This window comes from Pteropus medius, unplaced genomic scaffold, assembly GCF_902729225.1.
Source record: "Pteropus medius unplaced genomic scaffold, Ma_sr-lr_union100, whole genome shotgun sequence".
In the NCBI taxonomy this organism is placed as follows: domain Eukaryota; kingdom Metazoa; phylum Chordata; class Mammalia; order Chiroptera; family Pteropodidae; genus Pteropus; species Pteropus medius.
Window position 1 is genome coordinate 1,130,865 of NW_024355526.1, and position 22,583 is coordinate 1,153,447.

Sequence of the window (22,583 nt, forward strand, 5' to 3'; positions counted from 1 at the left end):
CCAAGAGCCAGAGGTCCAGCATTCTCTGGAACCCTGCCCCAGGGAACACTGAGGGGCTTTCGAACCCGATGCTATCTGCACCCCAGTCTCAGTGGGGCACAGGTCCAGTGGGGCCTCACCCCAGAAACCCCTTCCCCAGGCCCACTCTTAGCTTCTCTGGCCACACCATGTGGCCCGCCACCCCCACCCCTGGGCCTTCAGCTGAAGGTCGCCCGCCCCATCCCTCCTTGCTCAAGGGGAAGTGGGGGTTGGCATGGGCCGAGACCTTGCTCCTGACTTCTGGAGTCCCTGCCATCTCTCTCCCCTCACCCGACCCACCTGGTGCACCCGCTTGTGTCCCTTGGGTCCATCTGCCCAGCAGCCCCGCCCCCCTGAAATGCTGCAGGGGCCCAAGGGCCCGTGTGGTCCCTGGAACGAAGCCACACTCAAGGCCTGCACCCTGCTTCTCCCGCTTTCCGGCAACGTGCAGACACGGAGGCGTTGGGTGCCCACTGCCAGGTGTCTGTGGCTTCCGCTCCCCAGTCCCTTTATCATACGTGGGACGGGGTCTTCCAGCACGTGGCACCAACTCCACATGGGTTCAGTCCTGTACTGCACCCCTCCCCTACCCCAATGGGGCAGAAGTGTCAGTAAGGGTGAAGGCTGGAGGAGGAGGAGGGTGGGGGTGAAGCCTAGAGGAGGTGGCGGTGGTCCTGTGTCTGGGACACTGAGGCCTCCCTGCCCTAGCAGGGCACAGAGCACCCTCTCTCTGGGGTGTGGCTAGAAGCCTCAAGTCCCCACTCCAGGCAGCACCCACCATGGCCCCAAAGGCGGAGCAGGGGCCCAGTCTCCAGCACGACCCCCACGCTGATTCGAAACGTGCTCTAGTCCGTCTCCGCCGCTTGTCTCCAGCACCCCCATCCACGCCTGGTCTCTCCCACTCTCCTCATTCCCTCCTTTGGGGGTGCAGACCAGAAAGGACAGGTACAGGGGAAGCAGAGGTCCCGTTCCCCCCAAAGGGGTGCCCGGCCACAAGCACAGCGAGCGTCAGAACGCAGTCTCTTTATTGGGAAACGCAGGTCCCTGCCCCGCCCCCACTGGGCGGCGTGGTGCTCCCCAGGGCAGGCGTGGGTCTCAGGTCACTGCGGCGGGGGTGGCAGGGGCACGGACAGCGAGGAGTGCTCGAACAGCGGGTTCCGCACCTCCATCTCTCCCGTCTGCGAAGGCAGGCTTTAGATGAGCGGGGGAAGGGACCCCAGGATCCGGTCGGCCCCCCGCCCTGCACCGCGGCACTCACCGGGGCCAGGCCCGGGCACTCGTACACCGTGAAGTCGCCGTCCTCGTTCTCTTCGTCTGAGGCGGAGTCTGGCTCCTTGGGCGGCTCTGAATGCCTGCTAGGGGCGGGATGGCTGGATCCCCCTACGCCCTTCAGGTGCCAGGGGCCCAGGCTGGAAGTGGGCGTTCGGCGCACCCCGGCAGAGCCAGGGTGGGGGCGGCGGGGCCCGGGAATGGGGGCGCGGGGAGGGGACGGCAGGGGCGGGGTGGGTGGGGCCTCTCACCGCTCCAGGCACCGCAGCTGCTGCCTCTGGTGCTGGTAGTGGTACATCTCAGCGCTGTGCGCCAGCCTCTGGTCCCCGGGCTGCTGGGGGAGTGGAGGGAGGGTCAAGCCGAGGTACAGGGGCGGGGGTGGAGGGGCGGGGCGGGGCCACGCACCGAGATCCCAGGTGTTGCGGGGCCGCAGGGCGCCTGTGGCGCTGCGTAGTCTGCCTTCTGGGTCAGGCGGATGTCTCGCTGAAGCCTGTGGGAGCGGAGCCTGAGACGCGGGGTCGCGCCTGCCCGCCCGCCACCCACTCCCGGCCCCACGCTCACCTGTACCAGCAGAGAGCTGCCGCCGCGAGGGCAGCCCCGCCAGCCACAGCGCAGGCCACGATGAGCACTGTGGGGAGCGGCTCGGTAAGGGCGGGCTTCACCCCAGGACCCTGCCGCCCTGCCCGCCCAGACCTACCGAGGGCGAGGCCGACACTGTCACCGCGTGTGCCCCGGGACTTCAAGGGGGACACGTGCACCGGCCCAGATGACGCAGGGGAGCCCAAGGAGGTACGGGGCGTGGGCGCAGGGGCCCCAGGAGTGGAAGGGAGGCCCAGGTCAGGGCCCTGCCCTCCCTCCGAGAGCCCCAGGGTGGCTGCTGCAGAAAGAAGACAAGTTGTAACAGCAGAACCAGGCTGGGGACAAGGACGTGGGCGCAGGGCATGGGAATGGGGTCGGAGTCTCACCCAGCCGTTGGGGCACCTCAGGCTGGGGCAGTGCCGTGAGCCTCCAGCGCCCTGCCTCCTGCCGGGCTAGCTCCTGGGCCAGGAAGTCAATCTCATCTTCCAGTCTGGGGTGGGGCGGTCCCTCCCCTGCGGACAATGAGGGGCTATCAGGTGGAGAGGCTGCCAGCCCCTCCTAGACGGTGCTTCTCCCTCCAGGCCCCTCTTGGCCCGAGGGCCAGGTACCACTGGCCAGCAGCCCCTGGCCATCCTACATTGCCATGGGGACAACTGAAGGAGCTCACTGTGAACAGCAAAACTCCCAGGACAACTGGGGGTGCCAGGAGATGGGCAAGGGTGCCCCTTACCCCACCCACTACCAACAAAGGGCGGACAGAGCACGGAGACGACGGACCGCCCCACCCCGTCACCTTCTCTGCCAAGAGGGGCAGTGACTCCCCGGGGAGCGGGGAGAGGCCCCGCTCTCATCTCCCACCTCCACCAGGTCATCAGGAAGAAGGGACGGCGGCTGTCCAGGTGGTGCTAGTGGCCGGACACCCTCATTGTCCCTGTGCTGGGCCCCACAGGCTGGGCTCCGAGGAGGCACCCACGCACGGGGCCGACAGCAGCAGCCTCCATGGCAGGCCTGCCCTTCTGTCTCCACCCTGCACCGTGCCAAGAACAGGGTTCTCCAGCCACTAGCCCAGACACTCGGCACCGCCGGTGGCCCTGTATGTGTGGCCCATCACACCCGCACTCACGCAGCATCTGGCCGCCCTTTATCGGGCTGGGCTCGGGTCGGCGGGTGGGGCACCCCCCCTTCACCACACATGGAGTGGACAAGTCAGCATCGGAGAGGGGAGCGCGCTGGACAAAGAGCAGGGGCAGCCACCGGCACGGAAGTGGGTGCCAGAGAGGTTTCCTGCAGACCTAGTGGGTCCCCAGGCCTGGGGAACTCTGATCCCGCCTCTCCGGTATCACCCCAGCATTTCACACTGGACATCCCTTGCCCTGGGCCTCAGCCCACTGCCAGGCTCTGGGCTGGTGCCATCTGGAAAGAATCACCAGGCCACTTGGAGGGTGACGAGAGTCGCTGGTACCCCACAGAGCTCAGAGGACCTGGGGGCCAAGGACAGGGGGCGAATGTCTCAGGGTGGGGAAGGGAGGACGGCTACCCTGCTCCCCCATACCCGGAGGCTGGCGCGTCCTGGGCACACAGAGTCCTTGTGCGTCCTCCTTGAAGGGCTGAAGGCAGGGCCCACAGACGTGGGCACCTGGGGGGCACCGTGCCCGCCTCTTCAGGGCACAATCCAGGCTCCCGGGACAGGTGGCCACATCTGGGAAGGAACCAGAGCAGAGTGGGGTCATGGCGCCGCACAGAAGCAATCCTGTCCCAGCCACCCTCCCCCTCCCCCACACAGCTGGCCAGCCTGACTCTGGCCATTGTTCTGGGCAGGCCCTTCCGCCCAACCGCCAGGGACCAGGACCAGGAAGACAAACAGTCCGAAGACTTATCGGAACTCCCATGCCCCACCCACTCCCCAGAGTCCACTGTGCAGGCCTGACCCTCACTGTTCCGACAGCACCGAGCTCCCCAGGGAAGGGCCCTGCAGCCCTCCAAGTCCCACCTCCCATCTCGGCGTGCCCCAGAGCGAGCCTCTGTCCAGACTGGAAGCCCCAGAGGGTGGGGCTCAGGTCTCTCTAACGCAGGGGCAGCAAAGGATGCTGGCCACCCACCTCCTCCCCGCACACGCTGCCCTTCTAGATCCCGCCCCCCACGCCGTCCCATGGCCCTGGAGAGCAGAGCCAGACTGGCCTGGAAGACGGTCTCTCCCCCATGCCTAACCTCTGCTTGTCCCCAGGGCACAGAGAAGCTGCCGGAGTTGGGGAGACCTGGGATGGAGTTAGCCAGTCTCACTTTGGATACAGAAACTAAGCTAGGGTCACTCCTGCAACCACCACTGCCCAGGACTGGCACTTTCGCAAGGCCCAGTTCTTGATCTGGGGCCCAGACTGCAGTGTCCTGTGCATACAGCAAACGGGTCCCATCCTGACACTGAGGGCATTGGGCAGCGGTCAGCTCTGCCTCGGTTCCCTCTCAGATGTGGAAGGTGAATGCCTCAAAGCTAAGGAATGTCCCGAGGCCTGGGATGCTGGCCGCAGTCAGCAGGCAGCAGAGGCAGCAGAGCCAGGGGGATACGCGCGGGCGGGTCAGTCTCGCTTGGGGAGGCCAGGGTGGGGGTGTCTCTGGAGGACCGGGACCCGTTCTCTCAGCCCAGCCCCACCCCACACACTGCAGAAGGGCTACTGGGGCCCAGGGTGACATGGGAGATGAGGGAATGCCCAGCTCCATGCTTCTCCAGACCTTGGCTGGCCTGGCTTGGTTTCCGGGGTAACCTGACACACAGCATCCTGGCTGTAGGCAGCCCCTCCAGAAGTTCCAGCAGTCCCTGTGGCAGGTAGGCAGGGAGCCCATCCCAGGCATCCACCATCCTGCACAAGCTGGGGCAGCAGGCGCCAGAATCGGTGAGCTGGGCCTGGGGCTTGGGCTAGTTAAACATTAAGCCTGTGCCAGCAGGTCCGTCTGGACCCTGCCCACTAGCTGGGCGCCTGGAGAGCCAGGCGCTTCCTGCCCCCCAGTGCTGAGCACCTAAAGTGCACCAGGCCAAGGGTAGGGGCCTACCTACACTCCCACCCCCAGCCCGGGAGGACACGCTGCTGCCTGGAAGAGTCCCCACTCCAGCCTCAGGGTGCAGAAGGAGGTTCCAGAAACAATGGCAGCTGGAGAGAGACTGGCACCCTACCCCACATCAGGGTGAGCAGCTGGCCTGGCACCTGCCCACCCCAGGGGCTGTGCACAGTGGCTACAGTCCATTTCCTCAGGAGGCCCCACCGTGCAGGCCCTGGAGCCGGGTTCTCCCTAGGCAGCCTCCGCCATGCCGCAGGCACCTCGCCTGGCCATGCCAGCCTCCCGCCCACGGGTGCGGTGCCCAGGAGGAAGCCTGCCCGGCTCTGGCCACACATACAGAACCACATCGCCCAGGCTGGCATCGCAGCTGCCACGTTCCAGTCACCTCTTTGTGCTTCGATTTCCTCATCTGTAAAGTGGACTAAGAACAGCACCTTCCCGTCCGGCTGCCAGGAGAACTGAGTTAAGGTTCCGGCAGTGTCCTGGCTCGGTCCCCTGGGGCCCCAGTCCCTGCAGATCTTCACTGCCAGGAACCTCAGTGCCCGTCTGGGAAGCAGGGTGCGTCTCCCAGGACCCTAAACCCATGGCTCTCTGCTAAAGTCTACCCTGAGAGGTGACCCTCAGGCCGCAGCACTCAAAACAGAATGGCGGGACCCTCCAGGGCTGAGGGTGAGGGAGGAAGCTTGAGACTGGACGCATCTTCTGCCCTCGCTGAAGCCAGAGCAAGACCCTGAGCCTGGGACATGCTGTCGCCCCAGGCACCTTCAGACCCCACCACGACAGCAAAGCCGGGCACGTGCCCAACAGCGCCCGAGGCACGGAGACAGGCAGACCAGCACTGCGACCCCGACCCCAGGGCAGATGCCGGTGGCCGGGCACCCAGGGCCGGGCCCGCGCCCGCGGAGCCCGAGGTGCGCACCACAGAAGCGCGCAGAGGGCGGCCAGCCGGCGCGGGCCCGCGCGCAGAGCCCTCGCGAGAGAAAGGCTCCCGCATCGGACAAAGGCCAGCGGCGCGTGAACTTCGGGTTCACGCCGGGAACCCGGGAGAGGCCCATCCGGCGGGGCCCTTCGGCGACAGGGGGCTGTTTACCCCGTCTCGCGCGGGCCGGGCCTGCCGGGCCTGCGGGCGAGGGCGGAGGCGGCGGCGGCGCCGCGCAGCGCGACCCCCGCCCGGCGATCGCGGCCCTACGGTGCCCGGCGGCCTGCGCCGAGCGCTCTCGCTCACCGGGGCGGCCGGCGGCGGTACCGCGCAGGGCCGCGCCGAGGACCAGGCCGGAGAGCAGAAGCCGCAGCAGCCGCAGGTGCCGCGGGGAGGGCGGAGGGACGGGCGTCGCCATCCTTCAGCGCCGCCGCCGGGGCAGCATGGCACCTTACGGCCCGGGGCTCGGCGCCGGCTCCGGGCGCCGCGTCGGCGGAGGCGGAGGCGGAGGCGGAGGAGGAGGAGCAGGGGGGGCGGAGGAGGAAGAGGAGGCGGAGAGGAGAAAAGAGGCAGAGGCAGAGGCGGCGGCGGCGGCGGCGGCGGCGCTGACGCTGCGGCAAAGGATCCGGGATGGAGGCGCGGAGGCGAGGACGCACGCGACGACTGCGCCTGCGCGCTGCACCTGCGGAGGCGGGACGGCGCCTCCAGCCTGCGCCCCTCCCCCTCCCCTTAGTTCGGACCGACCCTTCCCCACAGCGGGCTTCGGGGTGCCTCAACCTCTCCGGCCTCTGCAGCCTGGGACGTTCTGTGTTCGCCACAAATCCGGCTAGGGACTGGCCGATAGTGGGCTTCTTCGGGTCCCTCCCTGCGGGGCTGCCAACTTCCACCCCACCCCCACCCCGCTGGAGCAGAGGACCCGCCCGCGGCTAGAGGTGCGAGCACCCAGGAACACAGAGATACCGGAGGCGCACAGATGGAAAGGTGCACAGGGATGCACAGGTGTGCCCAAAGATGCGGCGGGCTCTCAGAGACAGACGGGGAAAAGCAAACACGCGCACAGAACGAGTTGAAATGGGCGGTCGCTCTCAAGTGGGGCCACCAGGGGGCAAGAGGAGCCTGGAGCTGTCGATGAGAGTCAGCTGGGAGCTGTCCACGGTCCCCAGGTGACAGCCTTTCAGCTGCCTGGGGCTCCACGACAACAAAGCAGCCATGACGCACCCCCTTACACTCCACCTGGCGCCTCCTGAGAGCACACCTACTGCATCCCACCTGGAAACCTCCCTCTCGCTCAGGCCTTTGCGAGAACAAGGATGAACCCCCCAACCCGGTGCTGCCCCTCAGTCCTTTGTGTCTCTGAACTCAGAAGGTAGGGCTGGCTGCCCTCGGGTTAGTGAAATGGCTCGCACACCGGCAGAGGTGGTGGAGTGCGGGGTGGTGGTGAGCAGAACGGGACTGCCACCCTCCCCCACGGCGCACTGACCAGACAGAAATAGTGTGTGAGCTCACTTCCCAGAACGGTTGGGGCGAGCTGGAGATGTAGCCAAGACCACGCCTCCCCGCGCCGGAGAGAACAGCGCTTAGGGGAGGGGCTGCAGGGACCGTAGGTGGGGCCAGCTGATGTTTGGGGAGGGGGGATGTAGAAAAGCACCCAGGCTGGAGGTGGACGTTGTACCCCTGGCGCAGCTTGGCTCTAGAGCCAGGCTCTGCACAAGGTTCATCCCTGGGAGTGAAGGGGCCCCAGCGTCCCTCCTGGTCCTCAGCTCAACATCCCCCCAAATACCTCCTGTTGAGGGTTTGCCCCCTTCCCAGTCTCTCCCAGCACTGACCGGACCCTAGACACCTGCCTGCCCTGCCCACCACGACTTCCCCTCCTTGCCACCTCCGCTTCCCCCTCCCCTACCCCAGGCCAACTCTGGGCCAGGGACCAGCCTCCAGGATGGCTTAGGTCACTGATGCAGCTCTAGGGGTGTTGCAGGGGTTCCGCCAGCCAGAGAAGCCTCAAGGGACTCAGGGACTCTCAGGCCAGCCATCCTGCAGCTACTCCAGGCCACCATGGTGGAGCAGGGGAGTGGCGTCCGCACCGCCCCAGGTCTGGACCCGGAGAGGAAGTTGGGAGAGCCCAAGCCCACCCTGGGGACCGGGAGTGGTCCTGCGTATCCAACACAGCTGTGGGGAGGGAGGGCAGGCAGCAGCAAGGGGGCCGCACCCCCATGAAATTCCCTCCACTGCTCTAGGAAAAACTTTTTATTACAAAATTTTACAAGTGAGCGCTGGGCCGGCTCCCAGCCTGTGGGCTCTGATACCCTCCCCCTGACAAAGACCGATGGGGGATGCCTCTGAGGGCCCTGATCATCCGAATAAAGTTTCCACTTCCGGGGTGCCAGCACTGCAGTCGCGGGCTGCGGGCAGCGGGGTGTCTGAAGCGCACACCCCCGGTAGGAGGAGGAGCAGGAGGCCGGAGCCGCAGCCAAGGCCGCGGGGGGCTGAAGGGGCTGGATTCGGTTCACTTCGTCCACCCCGGCCCCTGAGGGCGTGGGCGCGCGCGCTGGAGCCCCGCCTCGGTTTCGGGGCTGCTCGAGGGGCAGAGATGTTGAGGGTGGGGTGGGGTGAAGGATGGGGATATATGGGGCTGGGGCAGCTGCCCCCAGCCAGTCCCTAGATGGCGCTCGGCGACTTGGTGGAGCGCGCCTTGCGCAGCAGCAGGACCAGCGCGGCCAGAAGCAGGGCGACGAAGAGCAGGAGGAGGACCACCCAGGAGCTGAAGTCGGTGCCCTTGCGCAGCCCCGGCGGGTCGGCGGGGATCAGGTTGGTCAGGTTCAGCATGTAACCGAGCGCCCAGCCGACAGCGGTGTCCCCGGCCTGCGGGCGAGGGGCGCGGCCTCAGCCTCGGCGCAGCCCGGGAGGCCCCGCCCATCCCCGCCCCGGCCCGCCATCTCCCACCTTCTTCTGGAAGGTCACCCCGCCGAAGGCGCGCTCGTCGAAGCCGTAGCCCCGGGTCAGCAGCTGCTGCACGAACATGGCTCCGGCGCAGTAGTCAGCCAGGCGGGACCCCTCCCCCGGCGCCAGAGCCTGCAGCTGTGACATATGTGGGAGAACTTGGAGTGGCCAGCGGCGTGCTGCACGTCCCCCCCTCACATGGGCAACACGGGGTAAAGGGGTAGAAAGACCGAAAGACCGAGGCCGAGGAGGCCACCACCAGGAGGGGCTGTTCCTCCGGGAAGAAAAATGTGACTTCAGGATGGCCTCCAGCTCCTGTGCCTGGGAGGGGAGAGCAGGGACGGCCACCCAGGGAGTGGAGGGCTCCAGCAACCTCCGCGCACGTGATGGTGGTGGGCGGGGCGACAGAAGAAGCTCCAGGCTTGAACCCCAGCCCCTGGGGTTGCCTCCTGCTCCCCAGCGCCCAGCCTGCCTGTCAGTGGACATAGAGAGGACGGGGCTTTCTTGGCCACCTGAGCCCACAGACCACGTGTTTCTCCCAGAGCCTCTGGTGGGCACCTCATGCTCCACAGGCCCTAATCCCTCCATCTGGCTTTACTCCGCACCGGCGTCTGGCTAGTGGCAGAAGCCAGAATCCCGGAAGGCGTCTTCAGGTCCTCACTCCCTGACCCCTGGGCCCTGCCAAGTCTACCTGTTAAGTCCTGAGCCCTTCTGCTTGCCCTCCAGCTCCTCCCCACCGGTCTGCGCCCCCACCCCTGCTCCCCACTGTCAGAGGCTTTAGCTGACTGTTACCCTCCCTCCCGAGGGGCGGGCCTCAGGGAGGTTTCTGCAGCCCCCTGTGGTCTGGCTCCCGGCCTTCCTGCCAGGGCCCAGCCACTTCCGAATCTAGCGAGCAGTATGGTTCTTACTGCAGTGGGCTCTTGGAGAGGCCCGGGCCCCTCCACCTGTAGAACAAACGAATGACCAGGAGGCAGGAGGGGCCAGCCCACGAAGCCCTGGAAGAGGGGAGCAGGCCTCACCTCACTCCATGTCTGGTTGCAGACAGTGACCACGGCGGCCCCCAGCTGCTGCAGGCTTGCCACGGGCAGCCCCATCACGGTCCGCAGGAAGTCCACAGCGTAGAAGAAAGCAGAGAAGGCCTGGGAGGGGGACACAGTCCAGGTGTGCCCAGACCCCAGGCGCTGCAGGGCAGCGGCCCCACCCCGTCCCCTGGACTCACCATAAAGTCCCCAGACACAGGGGGCTGGAAGATGCCGTTGAAGGAGCATCGGGAGAAGCGGCAGGAGGAGAAGTTGAAGAGGCCGGAAACGAGGCCACGGCAGAGGGCCGGGTCGCTGCCCCCCGCCAGGCGGACCCTGTCGCTGCCGTTGAAGGTCTGGGGCCGCTGGGCTGCGGTACATGGCGACGCATACAGGTCCCGGAGCAGCACTTGCGTGGAATAGCCCCTTGGCCAGCAGGGGTGGAAGCTGTGGGTCTGGGGGAATCATGAGGGCGTTGGTTGCACCACCCCCACTTCAAGCACTGCCCACCGCCCTCACCCTAGGACCCGTGGAGCGCCTGTGGAGGACCGGCCTGGGGGACCTCCCACAAGCCCCCCTTGGTGCTATCACCTCTGTGCTTAGCAGCAGTCCCCGGCTCCCCGCTGCCTGCTGGACAAACCCAAAGCCTGCGGCCAGGCATTGCAGGTTCTCTGAGATCGGGCTCTGGCCTTCCTCTCTCCCCAGCCTGGCACTCACCCCCAGCCACTGGGCCTTGGCCCACGCCGGATCCTGTCCTGCCAGCTGATGAAAGCGAATGGTTCCTGCTGCCTGAACAGCCCTCAGCATGGCTGCTGCCCAGGCTCTGCTCTGTGCCCTTGGCCCACATCCCGTTTTGACCCTCCCTCCAAGAAGGCACAGTGGTGCAGGTGGCTGGGGTTTGGGGGCACCTGCAGGGCACTGGCCAGCAGCCTCTGGAGGACCTGGTCGCGGCCGTAGCAGAGGAAGCTGTGGGTGTAGACGCGGTAGAGCTGGCCGTAGAGCCGCAGCTGGACCTCGTTGGCTGGATCCTCAGCTGGGCTGGCCGTCTCGAAGGTGATCTGTGTGGAGGCGCCTCCCAGGTCCATGGCCCCCAGGGTCCCCTTCCTTGGCCGGAACCACCGGCCTGCCCAGCCATACTGTAAGGAGTGGAGGTTGGGGTCAGCCCGTGGGTGGGTGCCCACACCCCTGGGTCCCTGGGCTGGCCGGCAGGCCCACCTTGATAAAGTTCTCCAGGAGGTAGTTGGTGGTCACCCAGCCAAACACCCCCTCGTCTTGGCCCGAGAGGATGCGGGCACCACGGAAGTCAAAGGGGTACTGCATCAGCGTCTGCGTCACAGCCGCGAGCACATTGGCCGAGGCCTCTGGACTGGTCAGGCTGTGATACAGAGAGGACTGTGAGGGGCTCTTCCCAGGTGGCCGGGAGCCTGCTGCTGAGGTATACGGTGTCTGCCTGGCCAGCCAAGGAAGTCCCAGCCCACGGCTTCCGCTGAGGGTGTGTGGGATCCCAGAGCCTGGAAGGTTGGGGGACAGGCACACTCACTTGAGCAGGCGCATGCCTGCTGTGGCTCCCAGGTAGAGGGGTGTGCCCACGTGTCTCTCCTTGGGCACGTCCCGAAGTGCCTGCTCCAGGCATTCGACCAGACTCTGGCCGGCACCGGGAGGGTTGTCTGCGTAGCTGGAAATGCCGCCCCCTAGAGGGAGGCAGTGAGAGCGGTCGAGGCCCCGCCGGCAGCCTCCAGGGGCCGCAGGACAAAAGGGCTGGGGGCTTGGGCTCCCAAACCAGGTGGCCGCTTAGACACACCTTCCCAGCTTAAGGCCTCAGAGACGCCCAGTTCAGAGACAGACAAAGGGGCCCACCTGCGTGCCACCCAGAGTCTCTGAGGCTGCCTCCCATGCGGTGGGTGTGTGCGCAGGTGCCAGGATAAAGCACTGGGCATGGCCCAGCTGGCCTAGCCCCTGGGGATCCTGCCTGGGTGTGCCCACCAGCCCCTTGGAGCCCCTCCTGCTCTATCTGGGCGGTAGAAGCCGGTCCCAGGCCAGGCAAGGCCCAAACCTTCCAACTACTGCCTGGGCTTCCTTTCTAGAATGAAAATGCCAACAGCCCCCCGAGGGCCAGGGGGGTGTGTACCCAGGCCAGGGGTGCCTCGCACTCACCGCGCACATCACAGGAGCTATGCTGGCCCACGATGCCTGTGTCATTCTCCTTGTCTGCCGGCCACTTGTAGATGAACATGGACGTGTGGGAAGAGCCAGCGTCCAGGACGATGCCATACTGAGGGTGACAGTGGGGATTACCCTCTGGGGAAGGGGCCGGGGCATGAAGGCCATGCCCTTTGCCCCATCACCCCCCTCTGGCTTTTCGCCCCACCTCGCCCTGTGGCAAGGTTGGAAGTCCTGAGACAGCCCCAGTGACACAGCTCGGTCAGCGGGGAGAATGGGAACAGGGGTAGATGGGCAGGAGCCAACCTAGCAAGGACGAGCTGAGGGGCTGTGTCAACAGCAGAGTCCCAGGACCACCCTTGGAACCTGGTCCTGGGGACACGAGGTCCCCGGGCTCTGGGACTGAAGCCCAGCTGCAGGAGGGACACTCTTGGGCCAGCTCTTCCTTCCGCTCCGTCCCGATGTCTCTGACGTCAGCCCGACCTGAGGATGTGGAAGTTGGCGCCCTGGGGACAGGCTGGGAGAGGTTGAGTGCGGGCTGTGATCCACGCTGGCCCTGCCTGAAGACGCCCCTTCCCTGCATCTCAGAGCCTGAGCCGGGAGCTCTGTCCTACAGAGTGGAGGGGCGCTGGCCGGTGAGGGCAGCACCCAGTTTACAAGTGCCACTTTCCGGCACCCACCCCCAAGGGCCTGGATTCCCATAGCAAGAGCACAGCTGAAGAACATGTCCTCCTGAGCCCTGGCGAAGGGGCCATGGCAGCCCTCCCCCTACCAGGGAACTCCGGGATCAGCAGGCCAACGAGTCCACTCGCCCCACCCCTGCCGGCGGTGGCCCTTGGCTATAGAGCAGCCGCCCCTGTGAGCTCCCATCCTGGGCTCCCAGGGCTTGGAGCATCCCCCTCACACACATCCCCCAAGCCTTCCCCTACCCCACCCCCCCAGTCAGTAAAGGTTATGGGTCAGCTGGACCTGGAGGCCACCCTGACCTAGCCCACCCCCAACCGTTTAGGACCAGCACACGCTGCCACTGCCGGCCCCAACCCTCCCACCTTGCCCGCCTCTCCTCAAGGGCACACGGGCTCTGCTTGGACCACCACGGGCAGGTGGGGCAGGTTCCCTGGGCCCCGGCCCCTGATGCACACAGTCTGGTCCCAACCCCTAGCGATGCGCCCCCGGGGGCCACGCCCGTCCCGCTGCGGCCTGGGGCCTGGGGCGTCCAAGGATTGCATCCGGGGAGCAGAGAGACAACCCCTGGGCCGCGCCCGTGACGTGACAGGCTCCGCGACCAGGGAGTTCCAGGGACTTCGGTCTCCAGCACCGCGGCGCCCCGGAAGCTCTGCCGCCGCCCCGTGGGCCCGGGACAGGAGAGGAGCACAAGGGGCCGGGACCCCACCCGGCCGAGCCCGGAGCCGAGCGCGGGTTGGGGTCTAGGGCAGCCGCGCAGGCTCCGAGCCTCCCCGCCCGGCTCTCCGGCCCCATGCCCGGCTGCTCTCCGCACGGCGCAGGGAGCCGGGGTGCCTGAGCATGCACCTTGAGAGAGGGCGGCTCCCGGACGTCGCGGGTGGGGACGCACAGCAGCAGGAGGCCAGCGAGCCCCGCCGCGGCCAGCAACAACGGCGGCAGCAGCGACAGCACCTTCACAGCCATGGGTGGACGCGCGGACGGACGAGGCGCTGACGGAGGGGCGGCGGGCGGCCGGGAGGCCGAGGTCCCGGGCCACGGGGTAGGCGCCCGGGGCGGGGCGCGGACCGGCACGGGCCACGGCTGGCCACGCCCACTGGCGGCCGCTCCGCCCACCGCCCTCCAGGGCCGCCTCCCGAGAGCGCAGGTGAAAGCTACGGCCGGAGTCACCCCCGCCCTCGCAGCGCCCAGGTCGCAGCCCTGGCACCTTGAGACTACCGTCTGCCCTCCTCCTTCCTGTCCGCTCAGCCCACGACTCGTCCCCTCGGACCCCAAGGGCCGGCCTACCAGTATCTGGACAGGGGGTTCCACGCAGGCAGGACCCAGAGAACTCCCCTCTCCGGGAGGGGTCCAGGTGTGGCTTTGTGCGAGGAGGCAGAAGGCTTGGTATGGGGGTGGACTGGGCTGGCTCCCCGCAGGCTTGGGGAGGGTCATGGGGTTGGCAAGCCCTGCTTTTCTCTGCCTGCTCCTGGGGAGAGGAGGCACTGCCAGCCACGAGAACAAGGGGGCTTACGGCTGGGTCTCTGCCACCCCCTCCCTGCAGGAAAAAGCCGGCCAGCCTGCGGTGCTGACCAGCCCTGGGCCCCGCGACAGGGCGCCTTACCATCCGGGCTCAGAGCTGACCCAGGCTGGGCCTGCCCTTGACGTGCTGGGAACTCAGAGGTGCACAGCCAAGCAGCATGAAGGAGCTTGTGTCACACAGCCCAGTACCAGGGTGACAGGCAGAGAGGGGCAGGATGGCCACAATCACACCAAGTCCAGAAAGAAGAGGATCTCCTGGCTCAGGGCATGGGCCATCACTGCCGCCTCCTCTGCTGGGGGTGGGGACAGAAAACTGGACTGGGGCAGCCGGAGGGTTCTCAAGGCGGGGGACAGCAAGGGGCCCTCTGCACACAAGGCCACATCCTGGAAATGAGGTCCAGGGTCCCTCAGGCCAGGCTTGTCAGCACACAGGTCCCTGGATGCTGGCTAGGGTGTGCAAGTGCTCAGCTGGCCCCAGACCCTAGCCCTGCTGCTCCCCCCAACAAAATGTCTGGCCTCTGTGCTTCCCCCCACCCCCACAAACACACACACACATGCCCAGTTGTCAGCTTGGCCAAGCAGCCCCCTTCCCTGGTCAGTGGCCCTGAGCAGAATGGGAGTTCCAGCACCAAGGGCCCAGAGAACAGGAACAGCAGCGGGAGCATGTGACAAGACCACCCAGGAGCGTCAGCTGTGGGGGTGGGGAGGGGGGCGTGGCAAAGGACAGCATTTGAAAGGGGCAGGGTCTGGGCAACACCCTGGCGGGTTGGAACTGGCAGGGACGACTGGGCTGGGCTCGCTGCCCAGGCGGAGGGTCTGGTGTCACAGGCTGGCAAAGGCTCCTTTCTTCCAGTTTGGGACCAGGCCGGCAGGGGTGGGAACCAGGAGCTTGCTCAGCCTCCTTGAAGCCCCGCCTGGCAGGGGCCCAGCAGCGAGACTCTGGGTGGGGCCCTGTTTCCCGCCACCCCCCATCTCCGGCCCTTTCTTCCACCCCAGAAAACCCAGGGGAGGGACTGGCCTGCAGATCAGGCTGAAAGGAAGAGACAAAGGCGGCCCAGAGGGAGCCCCGCGCCTGAAGGGACATGAAAAGCAGGCGAGCAGGGGGCCTGCCCCCTCCCGAGCGGGCCCCCAGGACCCCCCCACGCCAGGCCCAAGCAGGGCTCCCTGGTGTTCCAGACAAGTCCTTGGATGGAGCCCCGCCAGGCCTGAGAGGACCGGGCCTGGCCCCTGCCCTGGGGGGCGGGGGCAGCTGGGCCGCTGGCCCAGGGCCCACAGTAGCCTGGGAAGAAGGGGGAGAGGGTGGGGAGAGGGAACCGCCAGAACGGAGGCCGGGGCTGAGCCCTCCCGGAGGCCAGCGCGGGAACGCCCCTCTCGGCGCCGGGGGGTCCCGCGGGCCCTGGAAGACGGCTGGGGGCGCCCGAGGGGGAGGCCAGCCCTGGCAGGAGCCACCAGGCGGGCAGCCGGCCTCGGGAACCTGGGTGGGGGCGGGGCTCCAGACCTGGGGCCCGGGGCTTGGCCCAGGCAGGCATGTGGCTGGAAGGGGGAGAGGCCCTGGGGGAGGGGTCCTAGAGGCCCCTGCCCCCCACAGAATCCGGCACTCCGTCCCAGGACTGCCTCTGCCTCAGTCTCCCCACCGGAAGCCACAATGGCTGACGCACCCTGACCGGTGAAGGAGCTTCTTCTTGCGATCAGGCTGTCGTCTGACGAAGGCGCGCCGAGCGCCCCAGGGAGCGGGAGGCTCCGCAGGCTCGGCCCGTACGTGGGCGTGGGGACGGCAGCCACCGCCTGTCCTGGGGGGAGCCGACTTGTGCAAGGCTGCCTGGGAGTTGCAGCGTCCCGCAAAGAGCAGGCGATGAGTGACAAAGCAGGAGCACCGCGGAGACCTTGGCGGCCCTGGCGGAGGTGCCGCTGTGGGGGGCGGGGTATCACTTCTCCGCTTTGCTCTGTGCTTGGCCACCTGCCAGCGCCTCTGAACTGTGTCGTTTCCCCGGTTTCTGAGCCATGTTTTTAGTCACTGGCCCCGCTGTCAGGACCTGGTTCTCTCCCACACAGTCCATTTCTAGGCTGAATCCGAGTCACCCCGGCCCGGGGGCCTGGTCACTCTGGTTGCCTGGCTGCCAGATGGGTTTCTGGCCCGAGCGTTTTTTTCTGTGGAGCATCAGTCCACTTCTAGGGTCCTCCACGTTTTCTTACTGACTTGCAGGCAGTAAGTACGCAGCTGACCCTTGGAAAACACGGGCTTGGAGGCACTGATATGTGGATTTTTGTCACTAAATACTGTCAATGTATCTTCCTCATGATTGTCTTAATGACACTTTTCTTTCTCTAGCTTACTTAACGGAAGAACACAGTATAGGATGGATGCATTGAACCTGCAAAATACGTGTTCACCGACTTCATTACCGGTAAAGCTTTTCTGGTCGACAGGACGCCATTAGTCGCTAGAGTTTCAGGAGAGTCAAACGTTATCCGTGGATTTTTGATGGTGCTTGGGGTGCGAGGCCCCAACTCTGCTGCTGGTCAAGGGTCGGCTGTGCCCTGGACATGGATCCTCTCTGGCCAGGCAACCACGAAAGCTCTTAACTGGTCCCCGTGCCTCAGTTTCCTGCTCTGTGTTGCTTTTTGGGGTCTCGCGTGAGTAACCTGCCATGAGGCCTTACGATAGCCCGTCCGTCATTTTCTAACGGGTTTAGTGCTGAGTGCAAGCCTCCAGTCCACCTGGACGAGGGTTCTGTGTGTATATGAGGAGAGGATCCAGTTCCTGTGTTCCCACGCGGGGAACGGGCTGTCCCAGCGCGGGGCGTCACAGGGGCGCCTCTCTGCCCTGACGTCACACCTGATGGTCTGTTCACCCACTGTCCAGCGTGTATCTCAGGGGTGCTGGGTTCCGTCCACCCGGGGACTGAAGTCCCTTCTCTGCTCCTTTTCCCGGAGCCCTTAGCTCCTCCACGGAAGTTTTCGACGGGCTCCCCAAATTCCTTGAAAAACCGTTGGGATTTGCACTGTGGTTACATTGGATAGACGCGCCCGTTGGGGAAAGTGAGCCTCTCTAAGACATTGAGTGTTTTCTCCAAAACCATGGTTTATTTCTCCGTTTGCTTAGGCTGTCCTGTAGGTCTTTCCCAAAAAAGCTTTAAATAATTTTCTCTTTAAAGGTCTTGCACATTTTTTCTTAGATTTAGGAACTTGGTACATAATATTTTACAGTTTCAAATTACATTTTCTAATATTTTCTTCTGCTGGTATATAGAAAGTCAATGGGCTTTTCATATTAATTTTGTGATCACAACCTTGTTAACCTCTGAATAATCCTTTGCCCATAAAATTGAGTAGCATTGCCCATGACAGACGTCACTATTGTCTTCCTGATCATAACGAAGAAAACTCGGTGTTTCACTGTTAACCATAGTGTTGGCTGAAGGCTTCTTTGTAAATTCTTGGTTAACAAAAAAATTTTAAAAGCAAACATGAATTAATATTGAGCATTATTGAATTTTTCTGCATCTCTTGCAGCCATATTTTCCCCTTTAATCTGTTAGTGTCATGAATCACAACAAATTTTAAAATATTAAATTAGTCTTGCCTCAGGACTAACCCTTGGGACGGACCATAGTGTCTCACTTATCCGTTGCTGCAATGGAGTCAGATTGTATTTTTCCATTCTTGTAAAATCCCAGTTTGGTTTTGAATTCAAGGTTATAAGTTCAAGGTCATGTAAATTGAAGGTCATAAAAATGTGCACAGAGTTTGGATTTTCTGTTTCTGGAGTCACGGGTCGAACTTGCCCTGGTGTTTTGGGGGGTTTCAAACCACGACTTCAATTTCCTCTACAGGAATCGCGTTAAGTAGCTTCTCTGATGCTTCTTGAGTTAGCTTTGCATTTTTCTAGGAATTTCTCCCTTCGAATGGGTTGGTGTCATCTTGGTGAAAATGCCGTGAGCGCCCGCCTCACTTCCGTGGTACACGCTGCCCTCGCCCCTGTTTATTCCTGCCAACAATTCTTTCTGCCTTCGTCGCTTTAACTCCGCCAGTCCGGTGTGCCATCAGCTTCTCACCAGGGCGGGGCCTTTATCGATGTTTTCTGGGATGTATGTTTGTTTTGTTTCACTGATCACTGCTCTGATCTGTATTATTCTCGGACATAACTCTACGTGAGCAGGAATTTTTGTGTCTGATTTGTTCGGCTGTTCCCCGCATCAAGAAAAGCGTCGGGTACAAAGTATCTACGTAATAAATATGTGCTAACATAATTTTTAATAATTTCATCCCTCCATATTCCTTGCATTTATTCTGCTATTTCTTTCCAGCTGCTGATATTCAATGCTTTATTCATGACTTCGGGGACTTTCTTTCTAACGTGTTTGCGTCCACATCCACTTCTCTCTTTCCATGTTCATTCAGGTAAGATTTTTCACGTTCATTGTGATTTCTTATCCGACATGGATTGTTCGGCTGTGTGTATTTTAATATATGAAAGTCTGGGCCTCTTCTAGTTCCCTCTGTGATGGCGATTTCTAACTCACGTCACAGTGGGCGAGAGTCATCTGCTGACGTTGTCTGGCTGGCTTCCTGGCCGAATGTTCGGTCATGGATAGTCACAAATGTCCCACACGTGCTGGAGAAGAGTGTGTGTTTAACTGGTGAGCCGCTGGTCTCTACCTGCCTGTTAGCCCACCATCAGCGCAGTAACCTACCACGTCCTTCCGGTTAGTTAGAGATATGTTGAATTTCCTCCTGGGATGGTGGCTTTGTCCATTTTTTTTAATAGTTCTGATAATTCTTGATATATATATACATACATACACACACGCACATATATGTACACGCACACACATATATGTATAATTTGTTTTTTAAAGTATCCGTGTTCTAGCTCACCTTTTTACTCTGCAATAGTTACAGAGTCATAGGAGGTTGCGGCGATGCGCACACAGACATCCTTGTACTGTTTCCCCGATGTTAACAGCTTAGACGATGACAGTGCGGTGGCAAATCCAAGCCTCTGACATTGGGGCACTGGCACTTCACCTGTCTCACATGCACTTCGTGTGTGTGTGTGTGTGTGTGTGATATGTGTGTTGTGTAATGGATTTTACCCACATGTGGCCTTACGTACCCACCACAACGAAGAAACTCACCTGGACCATCCTAAGACCCCTCACTGCCCCCTCTGGCCACACTGACCTGCTTCTCCATCTCCGTAATTTCTCTAGTTCAAGTGCTGCATAAATTAAGCACCCCCCATGTGCCCTTCAGAGACTGGCCTTCGCCACTCCGCGTAATTTCCCTGAGGCTCGTCCACGTGGTGGCCGGGTCCTGTCCCACGGCGTAGAAGGGCCATGATCTGCACGCCCGGTCACCCACAGAAGGACACTGTCGTTTCTGGTTTGGGGCTGTTACCCATAATGCTACTTGGGACGCTCGCGCCGTGTCCCTGAGTGATCTGCGGGGAAAACGCCCAGGGACGCACGTGCTGGGGTGTGATGGACCCGTCGGGGTGCCCCAGAGAGAGAGAACCAACAAGAATACAGAGGCAGGACACCGGAGGGCGGCCCCTTTTGGGGAGTTGGCTCGTGCAGGTGTGGGAGCCAGCACATCTGCGGAGCAGTTCGGCAGGGGGCAGACCCAGCAAAGTCGCAGCCTTGTGTCCAGAGGCAATTTGCAGGAAGAATTCCTGCCTCTTTGGGGGGGCTTTAGTCTTGTCTCTCATGGCCTTCAACTGATTGGACGAGGCCCACCCACATTAGGAAGGTTAATCTGCTTCACTCCAGGTCTACTGATGTAAATGTTAGTCACGTCTAAAAGGTACCTTCCCAGCTGCACTAAAGACGGGTGTTTAATCAAAGGACTGGGTGCCACACCCCAGCTAGATGACACATTAAATTACCCCTCACATATGGTAATTCGATTTTAGTTTTAAAAGGAAGTACCAAACTCTTCCAGAGTGGCTGTATCATTTGACATTCCCACCAGTGATGTCCGAGTGACTCAGTTTCTCCGCATTCTCGCCCGCATAGGGTGTTATCACTATTTTTCGTTGTAGCCAGTCTGATCGGGGTATAGTGATATCTCACTGTAGTTTTAATTTGCATTTTTTCTAATGGTTATTGGATGTCTTTTCACACACAGAGAGGCCATCCGTGTATACCCTCCTCGGTGAAATGTCTGCGCGTCCCTTGTGATCTACATCTTTCGTGGCTGTGTTATTGGGGTTGTTCCATTTTCCCGGCAAATTAAGCCTTTTATTATTTGGTGGTTACCGTCTTCATCACCAGCAATGTCTCTTGCCTTGCCATCTATTTTATTTTATATTAATACAACTACCCACACTTTTTGTTTGTTTCTCGGGGTCAGCATATTTTAAGGGTGTCTCTTAAAGGAGCTTTTATCGGGATTTATAAAACTCCAATCCGGCAGCCTTAACTAGAGTCTGATCCCGTCACAGACGTCGGGATTACTAACGTATTTCTTTTTGTTTTCTGAGTTTTTTCTCTTCTTCTTAGGGTTGAACCTCCTTCCCCCATCCCACCTCCCTGGCCTCTGTTTTGGGGAGGGGTACACTGAACAGCCATCATTTTACGTGGTTCTCCCAGTTACTTTAATGTGTACACTGAATAAAAGCTACGCGCTCGAGGGTGGCTTATCTCCAGTGCCTCGTCCCTGCTCGCGCGGCGACATGACATCATTTCAGGCACACCCTGTTGCCCCACAGGCGAATCGGCACTGGGATTATTATAATTACTTACGGTCAGTGTTCGGTTGGGTTTCCCTACATATTTAATGATCTGTGTTGGTTGATTTAAAAACATGTCCAGAGATGATTTGGTTCTAACTCCCTTGAAAAGGTGGAGCCCAAGTCCCCCTAAACCTCTCGAGAAAGGACCGGCTTCCGATGGACAGAATAAGACAGAGGCGATGGTGGGACTCACTCAGATCCCCGAGGCACACGGCTTCCTCCCGCCTGTCCCTCTTCGGTCACTTGCTCCAGGGGACCAGCCGCCACGCCGTGAGGACACTCGAGTGGCCCTGTGGGGACGAGAAACCAAGATTCTTCACCAACAGCCATGTGAATGTGCCACCTTGGAGTGTGTTCTCCAGCCACGTGGAGACGCTCACCAAGCCCCCCGCGCAGCGCTCGGCAACCCCTCGCCCGCGGAGCCGGCCAGAGAGCCGCCGTTCCCTCCAGTCGCTGCGTTTTACGTTCACTCGCTCCGCAGCGAGCGGTAAGTGACCCATCCTGACACCGCATTCTGCCTTTCCCGCAGCCCTTCCTCTGCGGCTCCTTTCAGTGGAGTCCTGTTGGCGATCAGCTCTCTGATGTGCCGTGTTTTGAGGATGTTTTCATTTTGCCCTCATTCTCGGAAGGTCATTTCTCTGGGAATGGCCGTAGCGGGCTCAGGATTCTGTCTGACGGGCATCAAAGGCCCATTTCACTGTCTCTGCCCTCTGATGCCGTGACTGTTCCTTCGCAGGTAAATGCTTTTCCGTCTCCGGATTCTTTTATGATCTTTCTTTTTATTTATCCTGCTGGGACTTGTTGGGATTCCTGGATCTGAGGACTGATGTTTTTAGACAATTCTAGGGAAATAGAAGCATTTATCTTCATATACCGCCCCTCCTTCCCCACCCTACCAGGAAATCCCACCCGGTGACCACGACCAGGTCACCTCACTCCTGTTCCCATATGCCTCTAGTCACTGTCTCTTTTTAGCTGCGCTGAAAATTTTATCTAAAGTTTGATCCGCTCAAGTTTTTAATTTCAATTATATATTTTTATTTCTAGAAGTTCTAATTTTTTTTGTACTTTATTGGTCACCTTTATAGAATAAAAGATTATACCTTTTAATAGAATAAGAAACCATAAAGACTAATCCTTGTTCACATTTTCAAGAATCTTTTATTTCCTTAGACACAAGTTTATACTGGATGCCGCCTGAAGTGCCTGGTGTGTTTCTCATGGTGGGATCTTTCCTCGTCGGGGTTTGTGAAAATTTGTTAACCCGGAGACGCTAATTTTCCTTGGAACTTGATCTGCACCAAACCGTGAGGCCCGAAGTCGCATTCCTCCGGAGCTGATCTCAACTGGGGCGACCCGACCCCGCAGTCAGGGGCCTGTGTTTGCGCGCGCGGATGCGCGTTGCTGGCACCTAGCGCAGAGCCCGGGTATGTGACCAGACACCCTATGGTGCCCGGGGAAGCTCCCGACGTCACTGTGCAAGGCTGAGGAACCCCGCTCGAGATGTCTGTGTCCGCCAGTCGCCTGGCCCTGCCAGCCTGGGGCCACTGGCAACCCTGTCCTTGAGGTCAGACGTCACCCTGCATGGAACACCAGGGCCAAGGGAGGCCGCTTTTCTCCAGTCGCCTTTGTGTGGCCGGGTCATCCCTGCAGCTGAAGGCGCGGCCTCATGTGTCCGACTCGGCGTCTCCCA

The 22,583-nt window shown here is 61.8% G+C and overlaps 4 protein-coding genes across 14 annotated transcripts; 2 read left to right on the forward strand and 2 right to left on the reverse strand.

The window, feature by feature from the left end:
- Positions 1–1,025: 1,025 nt before the first annotated feature.
- On the reverse strand, positions 1,026–6,479 carry NPDC1 (neural proliferation, differentiation and control 1). 8 transcript variants are annotated; one of them, XM_039858931.1, is made up of 10 exons: positions 6,143–6,267; positions 5,296–5,363; positions 3,419–3,565; positions 2,253–2,378; positions 1,985–2,164; positions 1,849–1,915; positions 1,693–1,777; positions 1,539–1,621; positions 1,277–1,373; positions 1,026–1,196 (listed from the first exon to the last, which is right to left on the reverse strand). In XM_039858931.1, exons 2-10 carry the CDS (start codon positions 5,324–5,326, stop codon positions 1,119–1,121), a joined length of 894 nt encoding a protein of 297 aa, XP_039714865.1. In that variant the 5' UTR covers positions 5,327–5,363; positions 6,143–6,267; the 3' UTR covers positions 1,026–1,118. The 8 variants fall into 8 exon arrangements, with proteins under 8 accessions (XP_039714865.1, XP_039714861.1, XP_039714862.1 ...); XM_039858927.1 differs by lacking the exon at positions 5,296–5,363 and having other exon boundaries at positions 6,143–6,479; XM_039858928.1 differs by lacking the exon at positions 5,296–5,363 and having other exon boundaries at positions 1,277–1,370; positions 1,539–1,618; positions 6,143–6,476.
- Positions 6,480–8,065: 1,586 nt separating this feature from the next.
- ENTPD2 (ectonucleoside triphosphate diphosphohydrolase 2) lies at positions 8,066–15,945 on the reverse strand. Of its 4 annotated transcripts, XM_039858919.1 has the most exons (10): positions 15,813–15,906; positions 12,259–12,469; positions 11,947–12,064; positions 11,333–11,483; positions 11,008–11,167; positions 10,701–10,928; positions 9,993–10,247; positions 9,793–9,912; positions 8,777–8,911; positions 8,066–8,695 (listed from the first exon to the last, which is right to left on the reverse strand). In XM_039858919.1, the coding sequence occupies exons 3-10, from the start codon at positions 12,023–12,025 to the stop codon at positions 8,492–8,494; spliced, it is 1,332 nt and encodes a 443-aa protein (XP_039714853.1). In that variant the 5' UTR covers positions 12,026–12,064; positions 12,259–12,469; positions 15,813–15,906; the 3' UTR covers positions 8,066–8,491. The 4 variants fall into 4 exon arrangements, with proteins under 4 accessions (XP_039714853.1, XP_039714852.1, XP_039714850.1 ...); XM_039858918.1 differs by lacking the exon at positions 12,259–12,469 and having other exon boundaries at positions 15,813–15,945; XM_039858916.1 differs by lacking the exons at positions 12,259–12,469; positions 15,813–15,906 and adding an exon at positions 13,483–13,706.
- LOC120599775 (translation initiation factor IF-2-like) lies at positions 13,598–15,247 on the forward strand. Its single transcript, XM_039858869.1, has 2 exons — positions 13,598–13,987; positions 14,177–15,247. Exons 1-2 carry the CDS (start codon positions 13,598–13,600, stop codon positions 14,546–14,548), a joined length of 762 nt encoding a protein of 253 aa, XP_039714803.1. The 3' UTR covers positions 14,549–15,247.
- LOC120599812 (uncharacterized) lies at positions 15,922–21,997 on the forward strand. The gene is made up of 6 exons (XM_039858932.1): positions 15,922–16,056; positions 16,484–16,559; positions 18,462–18,555; positions 20,658–20,901; positions 21,000–21,377; positions 21,520–21,997. Exons 1-6 carry the CDS (start codon positions 16,007–16,009, stop codon positions 21,542–21,544), a joined length of 867 nt encoding a protein of 288 aa, XP_039714866.1. The 5' UTR covers positions 15,922–16,006; the 3' UTR covers positions 21,545–21,997.
- The last annotated feature ends 586 nt before the right edge of the window (positions 21,998–22,583 follow it).

Excerpts from the sequence above, each read along its gene's own strand:
- NPDC1 (XM_039858925.1), bottom strand. The coding sequence starts at position 4,720 with ATGGTGGATGCCTGGGATGGGCTCCCTGCCTACCTGCCACAGGGACTG. Across the intron at positions 3,566-4,593 it reads ACCAAGCCAGGCCAGCCAAG|ATGTGGCCACCTGTCCCGGG; the intron begins GTCTGGAGAAGC and ends GTTCCTTCCCAG. Across the intron at positions 1,197-1,276 it reads AGTGCCCGGGCCTGGCCCCG|ACGGGAGAGATGGAGGTGCG; the intron begins GTGAGTGCCGCG and ends CTGCCTTCGCAG.
- LOC120599775 (XM_039858869.1), top strand. The coding sequence starts at position 13,598 with ATGGGTGGACGCGCGGACGGACGAGGCGCTGACGGAGGGGCGGCGGGC. Across the intron at positions 13,988-14,176 it reads CCTCTCCGGGAGGGGTCCAG|GAAAAAGCCGGCCAGCCTGC; the intron begins GTGTGGCTTTGT and ends CCCTCCCTGCAG.
- ENTPD2 (XM_039858916.1), bottom strand. The coding sequence starts at position 13,599 with ATGGCTGTGAAGGTGCTGTCGCTGCTGCCGCCGTTGTTGCTGGCCGCG. Across the intron at positions 10,929-11,007 it reads TCCTGGAGAACTTTATCAAG|TATGGCTGGGCAGGCCGGTG; the intron begins GTGGGCCTGCCG and ends CACTCCTTACAG. Across the intron at positions 8,912-9,792 it reads GCAACCAGACATGGAGTGAG|CTGCAGGCTCTGGCGCCGGG; the intron begins GTGAGGCCTGCT and ends CATATGTCACAG.
- LOC120599812 (XM_039858932.1), top strand. The coding sequence starts at position 16,007 with ATGAGTGACAAAGCAGGAGCACCGCGGAGACCTTGGCGGCCCTGGCGG. Across the intron at positions 16,057-16,483 it reads CCTTGGCGGCCCTGGCGGAG|CTTACTTAACGGAAGAACAC; the intron begins GTGCCGCTGTGG and ends TTCTTTCTCTAG. Across the intron at positions 21,378-21,519 it reads CACTCGCTCCGCAGCGAGCG|GTCATTTCTCTGGGAATGGC; the intron begins GTAAGTGACCCA and ends CATTCTCGGAAG.